Source organism: Malus sylvestris, chromosome 3 (genome assembly GCF_916048215.2).
Source record: "Malus sylvestris chromosome 3, drMalSylv7.2, whole genome shotgun sequence".
Taxonomy (NCBI): Eukaryota; Viridiplantae; Streptophyta; class Magnoliopsida; order Rosales; family Rosaceae; genus Malus; species Malus sylvestris.
Window position 1 is genome coordinate 89,408 of NC_062262.1, and position 12,578 is coordinate 101,985.

The following is a 12,578-nucleotide window of genomic DNA, read 5'->3' on the forward strand; positions in this document are numbered from 1 at the left end:
TCTCCTAGAATTAAGGGATTATGTGAACGTTATACATAATCTGATTTGAACGTGCAAGTTAATGGATATTAACTGATCCCATGATAGCTGGGATCACGTTAGAAATATATCCTATAAATACGAACGTCCCTGCTCACCAGAAAGACGTTCACTCGATCACTAGACTATCACTAGTATTGGACATAAGGGCTGTGTGAGTAGAAGACTTTCTGTTGGTATTCTTCCCAGTGCATTCATACTATTCTTCATGACTTCTTCAGGTATGTTTATATATATATATATATATATATATATACTGATCCAATCACTTTGAACTAACATGTATTGTATATCGTAATCTTAGTTTGAGATTCAAGCTTTTAATCTAACACACAGAACTTAATGATCTTCGAGATGTATCTCTATCATTCGTTTCATAATTAGGGAACTTGAGAAGAATAATTTGGTTGCGTCGCTGAGTCCAATTCAATAAACTTAGGAAAATCTGAAAGTTAATTAGTGTTGTACACAGTTAATTTGGGGCATTGTCATTCATGATTTATAGGAAAAATAAATGAAAATCGATTTGTATGCATATGATTCATATGTGGAGAAGAATCCTTTCTCTATCTTTTCATCCATATTTCATTCACAACATAATTTACTTGCTGCCATTTACTTTTGTTTTTATTAAATTCGTCCAAAATCTTCCCGGTCGTGTTTTATTGTTAGTTTAATTTAGTTTTCAGATTTATAAGTTTAATTTATGTTGATTAGCATCCCTTCTAATCCCTGGAGTAGAACGACCCCTACTTACTCGTACTATGATTGCATAATTTATAAGGTTTAATTTGTGTGTTGGTTTTTACCACATCATATACGAGGGCAATTTGACCATCTCAAAGTGTAGAAAAAAAATTATATTTTTGTTTGATTGTTGTTCATTGTATGTGCATGCCGCGTGCGTATTAAAAATATTCTATTTTTGTTTCTAGATTAAGAAAGTGTAATAGTATTTCCCAAAAAATTTGCTGTGCGCTCGCAAATCTTTCTCTCGACTTTTAAACTCTACTCACTGGTGGCGGCAGTGGCAGCGGCATCATCACCCAGCATGTGATGTGACGAATGATGATGAACAATGAGGAGAGGATTACAGCTCCAGTTTGATCGAGTTTCTTGGTTGCTGAGACAGTGCTCCACCCCCAAACACATCCAGCAAGCTCATGGATTTATGGTCCCCCGAAGCCTTGTTCACGAAAATTTTATCCTCGCCCGATTCATCGACACCTGCTCTTCTCTCGGCCTCTCAGATTACGCCTCTTCCGTCTTCGCCCACTGCCCAGCCACTCATCAGCCAACTATTTATCTCTACAACACCATGATCAAGGCTCACGCTCTCTCCCCCTCCCCCTCCCGCGCCGTCTCTCTTTTCAACTCCATTCAACTCGCCGCCTTGCGCCCTGACTCCTACTCCTTCTCCTTTGTGCTCAAGGCCGTTGTCCGCTTGCTCCAACTTCAACTGGGCGCTCAGATTCACTGCCACGCCATTGCCACTGGGTTCGCCGCCGATGCCAACGTCCTCACTGCCCTCGTTCATATGTATTCCTCCTGCGGATGCGTTTCCCACGCCCGCGCGCTGTTTGATGGAGCTTTCTTTGTCAGGGATGCCGCACTCTGGAACGCAATGATCGGGGGGTATGCCAAGCTCGGTGACCTCGACAGTGCCCGCCATGTGTTTGAACTTATGCCCCATAGCATTCGGAACGTGATTTCTTGGACTGCCCTGATTGCCGGATACGCCCAGACGAACCGCCCCCACGAGGCCATCACCGTCTTCCAGAGAATGCAGGTTGAGAATGTTGAGCCTGATGAGATAGCAGTGTTAGCCGCACTCTCTGCGTGTGCCCATTTAGGTGCCCTTCACTTGGGGGAGTGGATCCATAACTACATTGACAGGCATGGATTTCGTAAGCTGGTTTCTCTTAACAATGCACTTATCGACATGTATGCAAAGTCAGGCAACATCATGAAAGCCCTTCGGGTTTTTGAAAATACCAAGTGCAAAACTGTCGTAACTTGGACGACCATGATTGCTGGACTGGCTCTGCATGGTCTTGCAAGAGAAGCCCTTCAAATGTTTTCTCAAATGGAAAGGGCTCAAATCAAGCCTAACCATATCACTTTCATCGCCATCCTTTCTGCTTGTAGCCATGGTCGATTGGTTGAACTAGGCCATTGGTATTTTAACATCATGATCTCCAAGTATGGGATTGAACCCAAGATCGTTCACTATGGCTGCATGATCGATTTACTTGGGCGCGCCGGTTATCTTGAAGAGGCACATGAGCTGGTTAAGCAGATGCCTTTTGAAGCAAATCCAGCTATATGGGGTTCTCTTCTTGCGGCTTCTAATATACATGGGCATGCTGAGCTTGGGCAGCATGCTTTACAACATCTTATAATGCTCGAGCCCCATAACAGTGGAAACTATGCACTTTTGTCTAACATATATGGTGCTCTAGGTAGGTGGAATGATTCTGGGATGCTAAGAAAAATTATGAGGGACACAGGTGTGAAGAAGGCGCCGGGAGGGAGTTCAGTAGAAGTGAATAACAGAGTCCATGAATTCATGGCAGGAGACAAATCACATTCAGAGTGCACTAGGATATATGGAGTCCTGTTTAAGATTTTCAGGCAGTTGAAGCCGGCTGGACATCTACAAAATGATTGTGAGGAGCTGCTTGAATTTGATGAATAGCCATTAGCCAGGGTTTGATACTCCACTTCTTCCAACGTTAACCCAGAATTGAGATTGTGAACTTTCTTGTTGGATGTCAGAGGAGGTTTGCTACATCAGTGTATCTGGACCTGCGTTTTCATCAACAAATAGGTATTTTCTTTCCAAAGTATTGTCTTCTGTCTTTTTGAGCTGCCGATGGGTTTACACTAACATACATATTATTTCTCTTCACCCTCATGCTACCCTACTAATAGTTCTTCCAGGCATCACATACACGGTTTGGTGTTTCAAAGAAAAGAAAGAGATAAAAATGATGTACAATGGAGCATCAGGATTACAGGTTGCATCAGGCATTCAGGAGAGTCACAAATCAGATCTGCTTAGTTCAGTGGTCTTAATTTCTTGCCAAGTGACAATCAGGTTTGATCAGTGAACTTGAAACTGAAAGTGCTTCACAAAGATAATTTGAGTTATTTAATTTGTACACATTTGTGATATGAATTTTCAATGCACATTTTTACATGAATGGAATATCGCTTTATTTCATAGGATAATCATCAGAACTTGCATATGAAGACTTGAGTATATAGTCACCTACTGCAGCTGCTTCAAAGCATTAAGCCAAGGAAGAATTCCTGCTCTAGTCCCAAATTTCGTAATCCTAACCCTAGAAGAGTACTGATCCACAAAATTTGAATTTTCTGTTTAAGATGGTGGCATATTCCTGAAAAACAAATAGAGCAAGATAAACTTGTGAAACCATAGACCAGAACATGTTCAAAGAAAAAAGCTGCTGGATGAAAATATTGGTAAAAAAGATTGAATAAGATCAGCATGTTTGTATTTACATAAGTATCTTTCTTACCTGAGTTCATATCATCTTCTTGTGACTTTATGAGTTGTTGTGGCTTGGTTGGTTCCTTTGGAGTTGCATTTTCCATAAATAAAGCTCTTTGACATCTCATTTTTCCTAGGCCCGGTCTTATCCCTTCAGCAGACCTCTTAAATAGCGTGTCCGAGTCTTCTTTTCCACAATCTTCCTCACATATTGCGGTACACAATTGTTGACAGCATGACTTTAGTTCTATTCTCAAAACTGAGATACTAGACTCTTTTCTTGAGTCCAAAACGCTATAAGCTGAATTGGTGGTAGAAATTTGGCACCAATTACTATCACCTGACAAGGAACTGTCTGAGCATTCTGTTTCACCAAGTAGTGCCTGCGTTGTGGATGAAGCGTGGACCCCATTATCATCTTGATTCAAATGAGAACTGCTGCACCAAATATCAGATGGATATATAGTGTTGCATATGTGTTTCTCCATTGGCATGCCATCAAGTTTATCTTTTATATAGTTACATCTTGAGGAAATACTGTCATAATCCTTCAAATTTGTGGGAGTTTTATTAATAACCACTTCTTGCACGGACCTCTGAGATCCCTCCACACAAGCATGCTTCTCCAATTTGTTGTGGTTGATAATCTGTTTCGTTGCAAACTTGTAATTATGGACTTTCTTATCTTGCAAATTGTCTGTTTCTTTCTGTCCATTACATATATGTTTCTTCTCTGGGGTAGGAATGGCTGGAATCCATTTGTTCCTGTGAAAGTGACTCCTGGTAACATTTGCATTGTTATTTAAGAGTAACCACTTATCAACATAGGGTTTAGGTGATGCTTCCTGTCCTGGTAGCACAACCTCTTTAGTATCGGACTCTGATAGATCCTGACTGTATTCTGTTTCACAATCTGCACTACTTTTCACCTTCAAAGCCACTAAACAGCTATTTCTGGAAATACTGCATTCTGAGTTGCTTTCTGAAGTACCCTTTAAGGGGAAATTCACAGAATTCGCATGATGGTCCATTGGCCTTCTCCTTTTTGCAGGAACTCTCACTGTTTCTTCAGAAGTTAGGTGTTCCAGTCCAGATTTTCTTCGACTGCAAACAGTAGGCCTCATAAACCTTGGTACCTGCGATAATGGAGCTGCTGCAATATTTCTAGTCTTGTTCCTACTAATTTCAAGATTAGGTTGGGGCCGTTCGTTATATTTATATAAATGGTAAGCATCCAGTTGCTCACCGAAAGATGGGGATGTCCCTGTTAATTTATCCAATTCCTCAGTTAACTTCTTGATACTCGTTCTAGCTTCTTGGCGCTCAGCTTCAATCAGTTTAATCTTTTGTTGCAGATCGATCATTGCAACTTCCTTCTCCCTTTCTACCTGATTTCAGTTTTTCCCAGTCATTATAAAGGTACCAGAGTTCACAATTTATAATTGAAACAAAAAGGCACTTGAATTCTTGAAGTAAAGTAACCAGGTAATTCAGAAAACTGATTAGGTTTTGTTGTGTAATGTCTCTGTTTTGAGTATCCATGTGGATATGGTTAATTCTTTTTCTTCTAGTTTTTGGTTGAAATGATCAATTCATTTATCAAATGAATCCTGACAACCAATATGCTTATTTATGGTTTAAATGTTTACTTTGTCATATTTAATCTCTCTTTACAAAGGGTTACTAAACTATCTAATTGTTTTATAGAGAACAGATTGTCACATTTACTTACAGTCGAATCTGTTTTCCCTAGATGAACGCTTCTCACCCTAGTCGCAAAATTCAAAGAACACACTGTTTCACAGAGATCTTCTTCATTAGGACTGATATGGACAAGCATTAGAGTTTTTGAGTCCTGTCCTGAGAATAAAATAAATCAATAGTTAAACCATGCTGATATAACTATAAAAAGTAGAAATAATTTATATGTGAAGCATGCATAAAAATGTTATGTATATCTGAAAATGAAATTCTTGCCATCTCTGGCGGTGGCTTTTTCTTAAAATAGTTTCCATGATGGATATAACTATTTGATGTATGCATATAGTTTACTCCAAGAGACTCGTTAGTGGTGGCAGAACAATATTGTAGTAAAATTTGGAGTAGGGCACAATCTTTTTTTCATAAATAAGTAGGGCATGTTCTTGTCTCTTGGTCATTACAAATAAGGATGACACTGGAGTCCGGTGAGGTAAAAGGTATTACCAAGGGAATCCTTAAGAACCTGCGTCAGCTTGCTATTCCTGTCATTAGTGAAAAATGAATCAGTTATCATTTAGGGATGAGTTCATAATGTTGCAGCAGATTTAGTAATTACTAATTAGCCATACAAGACAAGTAAATATTAACTGCTGAGGTGTTATATCATATTAGTTATTACATAAAAAGAAGCTGAAGAGTAGAAAATTTGTTAGTATCTTAATCACACCAAGAGTGATCTTTGAGAGATTTAATTTCTCAATCAAGTTGGAGGGTATAGCTTCAATAAAAAAATAACACAAAGGGACATCTACTACCGACCCCAAGTAGTAGGGATCAATGAACAATGATTAATTGTATTTCTGTTACCTATAAGGTACATGGCTTTTTCTATTTTGAAGGGCACTGATGACATCTCCAAGAGAGGAAAGTGACAAGTTAATGGCCTTTCCTTCTTCTAGTCTTCTACCCCATGCCTTTGTTTTCAACAAACGCTCGCTTCCTCCAAGATCAACAAACCAAACTTTATTTGTTTCCCTTCGCCTCTCAGGTGCTCCACTACATGTGATTGATATGCGAATCAAGCTACCAAAACAGGAACATAAAGTTTTAGAAACATAATAATATTGTTTCTAGATACCAAGTTCCAAAACCAGTAACCAGAGCTGAAGACATACTAAGTCAGCAAGTTTCTTATTATAGAAAGTGGTTACCAGTGTGATCTGCTGGAAGTACTGTTACAATTTGTTGATGCAGTTGACCTGAACCGGCACCCTAGTTTATATAGTTTCAAAGCTTGGTTGAAGTCACTCACTTGAATAGCCACAAGGTTTTCAATTTCAATCCCACCATTTGGATCTGATTGGATTGATAGGCTGTTGAAGTAAAAGTAGGATTACTCTATAAGGCAATGTTTAGCACTGCTAACAAATCGAACTTAACCCAGTAAATTTTACATGTATTTAAGAGACCATGAGAGGTTTAATTGAGCGAAATTAGCTTCCATCGTTTCCTCCTCTTGACGGGAATTAGCTATACCTGACAGTTAGTGCTGCCTCTGAAAATTTTTCTTCTCCCACTTTTGCTTTGAAATTCTTTGACTAATAAAGAATCGTGCTACTTCAAGCATATAGACTTGGGACTAATTATTTGATGCGGTCATATTTTCAGACATGATATGGCAGGTATGGAATTCCTCACCCTCCTCCAATATAGTGAAGAAAGAGGTCAAACTAAGTTCATTGAACTTGGTCAAATTTGTAAACTCTAGAATGTTACAGGAGGTATAAGTTATAACAAGTTGGTACGAGAACATATTAATCATCTTCACCTATGTTATTTTTTTAAGCTGCCACCATACACGAAAAGCTTACGCACTTAAGAATGGGCCAACAATGTATATCAAGCTAACTTCCCTCACATGTAGACTTGGAGAGGGAGACAATTGCAGATATGGAGAAACATATAGGTGCAGCTCCATCATGCACCTTGCAAGCTCCATCATGTACCTTGCAAGTCAACAGACAAGTGGGGAATGGTTATTGGAGGTTTCAAACTCACAGCCTCCTACAACCAGAAATAGGATACCTACTAGAGAATCACTCTGAAGGCTTAAATGGACTATAGAGAGGAGGAACATTGAGAAAAATATCAGATTTTGGTCATCTTTATGGATATCTCTCTGATATTCCTCTAGATTGTAAGGCTGCAGACTGCGATGTGTTAGTGCAGATTAGTTAAAGAGTGCAAGGGAATCCAAGTATTATTTTTAGTTTGGTTACATTTGGTAGGCCTGTCCATTCCCACTTTGTTTCCTGTATGTTTTCTGTGTGGTCTCCTTGTCCGAAGAGTTGTTTTTTTGTTAGCATTAATAAAAATTATGTTCGTCTTTTCTTGAAAGAGGAAAGTGGTATAACTTATGATATATGAGCAGCAGTTGCTATTTTTAGCATTACCAGGGAGGCAGAGGATCCATTGCCTTTGTTGGATGAGAAATTAGCAGGTCTCTGAGATTTCCCATGTAAATCTCAAGCATACTGAAACTGAATAGAAACACATGGTTGCTATCAACTGCTTGCCTAAACAGTGCTTCAATTGCACGGGGCACCACTCCGGGAAATTCTGGAGTTCCTTCCTACGAATTTTAGATCCGAAAAAGTAGAGTCAGAATTATTATATATATACCACATTTAAGAAAAACTAGAGGCAAATCAAAGAATGCCATTGAGAATTTTGGGCTACTGAATTTTCAGCGGGTTTGATGTCACTGGGATGGCATGGCTTTTTTAGTTGGCCATGTCATGATTTTACCTGTTTTGCAAGATTCTTAGCATGTATTGTAATTTGTATAGTATGCCTACAAATTCCATAAGATTTTTGGCTTGATTCCTCACCATGGTGAAGGTTTTCCCTGTGCCTGTCTGTCCATAAGCGAATATGCATGCATTGTAGCCGTCAAGTGCGGATTTGATGACTGGCTCAACTTCTGAAAAGACTTCGTCTGAAATTTTTGGTAATCAAATTGTCAATCATATATTCATAGCCGTCTGTGTAAGTTATCTTTGGATCAGAGTTGCAACAATACACAGTGGCCAAATTTACAACCAAAAAGTTTTCATGTACTCAAGCACCTTGTGATGAGCCGGGGCGGAAAACATTGTCGAAACTGTAACTTTTATTCTTACTGTCAGTAAGTCTTAGAAGAACATTACTTGAATCCAATGCTACAACAGGCCTAAAGCGGCCGAAGTTCTCCCCTATTGCAATGGGTCTTATACGACAAAGCACTCTAATATTACCTGCAATGACAAATATGCTTAGCATAATTCTGCAATTTAAATTGGTTTGGGTCAACTGCAAGTTTGCAACAGATATGTGCAGCTAAGTATTTTAAGTTCTTTGGTCTGTCTGTATACATTACTTGAGAACATTTAGTAAAAGCACTCTTTCTTTTTTCTTTATAAGATGGTATACAGAATAGTTTTCAGTAGAGGATGACTAACCTTTCAAATTTAGAAATTCATTTAGAACCTGCCTTCTCCGTTTGTTAAATTCATTCATGTGGGCAGTCAAGATAGCAAGTTCATCTGTTGACAGGGGGGGAATAAGAAAGCGTATAGGCGGCGGTCGATGAACAACAGAATGGTAGATAGTCTCGCACGGAGGACATCAGAATAAAACATATGCAGAAAGACATGAAGGGATTTACCTCTAATTTTTGAGGCAGCGTCTGAAGAAGTGTCTGTCTCGAGATTTGTTGTTGTTAAGTCGGTGGGTTGTCCTTGAGGTTGAGGACAGTGAGGAGGTAGGTTTGTTATTATATCACAAACAGATTGAACCCAGGTGGAAGTGAGATGTGACTTCAGTCCTAGTAAGGAATGAATTGTTTCAGAAAGAGAGTGGTGGGAAGGGTCTCTTGATGCCATGACTTTCCTCATTCCCCTCTTTGGAATTATACGTACGCACTCTGTTGAATCAAATCTCTCTGTCGTGCAAGTGCAACCAAACTTTGTTGCTAGGGTCGTCTTCTTTCTGGCCAGTACTTGTCTGCCGTGAACTAGGAAATAATCTTTGATATACAGATGAAAAAGAGGAGTATTAGTAGCATATGAAAAAACTGCAGAAATCTATGCGTATATATAATATATAGAGGATCCTATTCTTTGCTAATGTGAGCTGTCTATAACGCGGTAAAGGAAAGATGGATGGAATAAGGGATATCCAATGTCTGAGAAGCCTCAGAGAAAACCAGCACGAGGTCAAGTATTTTCGTCCATCTCCATGGCATGGCAGCCCCCAACTTTATATTTCCTTCAGCTATTAGCCAAGGAAACCAAAACAAGTAAAATATAAAAGAGTGGTTTGGGGGAATGGGGAGGGAGAAGAAGTCTCACAAGCTGTTGAATGTTGATGGAAGAATTTTTGTCTCTGCGGCTGCGAGCGAGACTAAAACCATTTTCAGATTTCTAGCATCATCTTAATTACAACCTTTATTTGATACGTTATTCAGGTACTTACAGCCAGCCAGGTAACCAATCTTGGAATTTTGCTTCTTGACAAAGTATATGAAAGATAAGAAACAGCATAGCAACAATGAGAGAAAGCAAAGGCTGGTAGTTGTAGTTGATGCGGGTCCCATTCCATTTCAAATGGGAATGTTTGTGCTCACCACTCTCACGTGATGATAATGTTCACTACTCTATTGATGATTTAGATGAGTTTAAATTTCAAGATTTTTGTAGTGGATAAACATAAATCTCAAAATTTAAACTCATTCAATAGTAATAAATAGGATGGTGATCATTACCACCACTTGAGTGTGGTGAGAAAAATGCACACCATTTCAAATAGGACTTCAGGATCTCTTTGCATGAATAATCTGTAATATGAGCCTTTTGGCTCTTGCCATTTGAGCTCCCCAGGCCAACTGCAACACCAACCACAACCAATTGACCTTCCCTTCCCTTCCCTTCCCTTCCCTTCCCTTCCCTTTCCACACCGTCATAACACATTCACAATCGTCTAATTAAATATAGATCTTGGCTTTCATTTCATTTGGTCCCATCGCATCCCATCTAATCCAAGTGTTTTATGTTTGCAAACTACTCCAACATAGACCAATTAATCAATAGGCTGAAAATCAAACAAAGCCAATACACCAACCAATGGACCAAAGAAACTTCCTTCGCAACTTACGATGCTGACCCCCAAAAACAATGAATTGTTTACTGATAAGCTACCTTGATTTTGATGTCATGATATATCAAAGAGTATGGATTGGCCAGCCATCCTTTGATCCCAATAGTTAGGTGACTAAACTCTCTGCACTTGAAGGAGTATGGAATGATTCGACGGTGAATATTAATGTTGTAACATTATCATTGTTATATATATATGTAACCTTACCTATCTTATAATTCATACATTGAATGTTAACGTCATGTTTATAACATTATTAAATGTGAAGGTAGAGAGCACAAAAGTGAATAACGATAATGGATAGCTTCATGACGTCTACTAACATAACTTGCGTCTATACTGTAACAAGATATTCACAGTGTAACAATCAGCGTTGATTGTATAATAACAATATCATTCTTAATAACATGTTAAGCTTTAACAATGGTAAAGTAATCTTATTAAAACAAAGGGTACTAACATCCTCTTCTTACTTTTTCTTGGTACCGTAGAATTACCCATATTATAACCAAAAAGCTACACCAATGTCACAAAGAATAGGAAGAGCATGTGCCAAGAGGCGCCACCATGAGGAAGGACATGCCACTATACACCCTCCATACATTACACACCATAGAGTGACACTAATAGCTAGGTAATAATGTGAAGGAGTGTAGCCTTGAACCATAGAACACGTGCATAATGTCATTTCTACTGATAGAAGCAACTGCCGACAGTGTTGTCTTCTTCAATTTTTTTTTTTCCTTTCAACGTTGAGGTCAATTATTTGGTTGTTTTTATACAATCCAAAGCTGGTCATGAAACATGAATGATCTGTTTCTATCAACCAGTTTCAGTGGGGCACCCACCCACAGATCCTATCCTATTTCAAGATGTGTGAATGAGGGGTCTCTAGGCCCCGTAAGGTAATTAATCACGTAATATATATAAAAAATGTCGTACCCAGTGCACAAGGCTCCCGCTTTACACAGGGTCTGGGAGAGGTGAATGTCGGCTAGCCTTACCCCCATTTATGGAGAGGCTGCTCCCAAGTCTCGAACCCGAGACCTACCGCTTATGGGCGAAGGCACTTGCAATCGCACCAAGTGCGACCACTTGCAATCACGTAATATATATGTAATGTAAAATTGAAAAAAGAGATATTGCAAATGATGAAATCTCAGAATTTAGAAAGTACGTAGTCCTAATTAATTAAAGGAGGACTTGAAGGCTTAATAATGTATTGTGCGTGTGTACGTACCTGTTTAACTTTAAGGCTAATTAAGCTTAGCTGCTAGCTTAATATTTTGACGATATCCCCAAGGGCCTGGCATGAGGAGCAGAAAGAAACATTGTGTACAAGGACAACTTGCCAATTAACCTCAGCAGCACTTAGGTTCTAGTTAATCACTAGCTAGTAGTGGCTAATCTATAGTTAGCTCTATATATAATATAGAAGCATGCACGGAATTAGCTAACAAATACAATACACACACACACACACATACATACATGCATCGTCACATGAAGGCCTGGAAATATAGAAGAGAGACCGAGAACGAAGTAAGTGTAGGAGTAGATCGGCAAGTCATCATTGGCTGCAAAATACCTTCTGCACTCAACACGCAAGGCAAGGCAATAGAAGCTTCTCAAACCATGCACATATGATCGATCGAATATAATATATAAAGCGGATGGAAATTGGAAAACACGGGACAGAAAAGAAACAGATCAGAGAGGAATATAAAGATTAAAACAAATTGAAGGATCTTAATCATATTAATGTATATGACGAAAGGACTCTAGCCTCAAGATGGAGCTTTGGACATCTGATGCATCATATTTACACATACACACACACATATATATATACAACTTACAGCTTCAATTTAGGTGATGATGAGGGGGACAGCTACTGAAAAATATGTGTGTGTGTCTAGAATTAATCTGTAAAAGGATAAGGGTTCTTTAACTTGCCATATATTTTTCTCAGTGGTTGATCAGACCTAGCTTGCAAGTTGCAAATGATGGATTTGAGCATATTTTAATAAAAGAAAGCCACTTGCATGCGGAAGGTACGTCCCATATGTATTTGCAAGACGAGATAGCCCAGAGGCTCAAGATATGCTTGTACGTACAGTAAGAT

General features: G+C 38.9%; 2 protein-coding genes across 5 annotated transcripts; one reads left to right on the forward strand and one right to left on the reverse strand.

The window, feature by feature from the left end:
• The first annotated feature begins 1,007 nt into the window (after window positions 1–1,007).
• Window positions 1,008–5,247, forward strand: LOC126615545 (pentatricopeptide repeat-containing protein At5g56310). 2 transcript variants are annotated; one of them, XM_050283375.1, is made up of 4 exons: window positions 1,008–2,869; window positions 2,974–3,139; window positions 4,608–4,782; window positions 4,912–5,247. In XM_050283375.1, the coding sequence occupies exon 1, from the start codon at window positions 1,118–1,120 to the stop codon at window positions 2,735–2,737; it is 1,620 nt and encodes a 539-aa protein (XP_050139332.1). In that variant the 5' UTR covers window positions 1,008–1,117; the 3' UTR covers window positions 2,738–2,869; window positions 2,974–3,139; window positions 4,608–4,782; window positions 4,912–5,247. The 2 variants fall into 2 exon arrangements, with proteins under 2 accessions (XP_050139332.1, XP_050139333.1); XM_050283376.1 differs by having other exon boundaries at window positions 2,983–3,139.
• LOC126615544 (kinesin-like protein KIN-14T) lies at window positions 3,141–10,209 on the reverse strand. 3 transcript variants are annotated; one of them, XM_050283373.1, is made up of 12 exons: window positions 9,649–10,207; window positions 8,964–9,323; window positions 8,758–8,841; window positions 8,386–8,553; window positions 8,149–8,255; window positions 7,711–7,889; window positions 6,469–6,630; window positions 6,125–6,340; window positions 5,762–5,799; window positions 5,289–5,416; window positions 3,585–4,944; window positions 3,141–3,443 (listed from the first exon to the last, which is right to left on the reverse strand). In XM_050283373.1, the coding sequence occupies exons 2-12, from the start codon at window positions 9,190–9,192 to the stop codon at window positions 3,328–3,330; spliced, it is 2,787 nt and encodes a 928-aa protein (XP_050139330.1). In that variant the 5' UTR covers window positions 9,193–9,323; window positions 9,649–10,207; the 3' UTR covers window positions 3,141–3,327. The 3 variants fall into 3 exon arrangements, with proteins under 3 accessions (XP_050139330.1, XP_050139328.1, XP_050139331.1); XM_050283371.1 differs by having other exon boundaries at window positions 8,964–10,207; XM_050283374.1 differs by lacking the exon at window positions 6,469–6,630 and having other exon boundaries at window positions 8,964–10,209.
• Window positions 10,210–12,578: the final 2,369 nt, after the last annotated feature.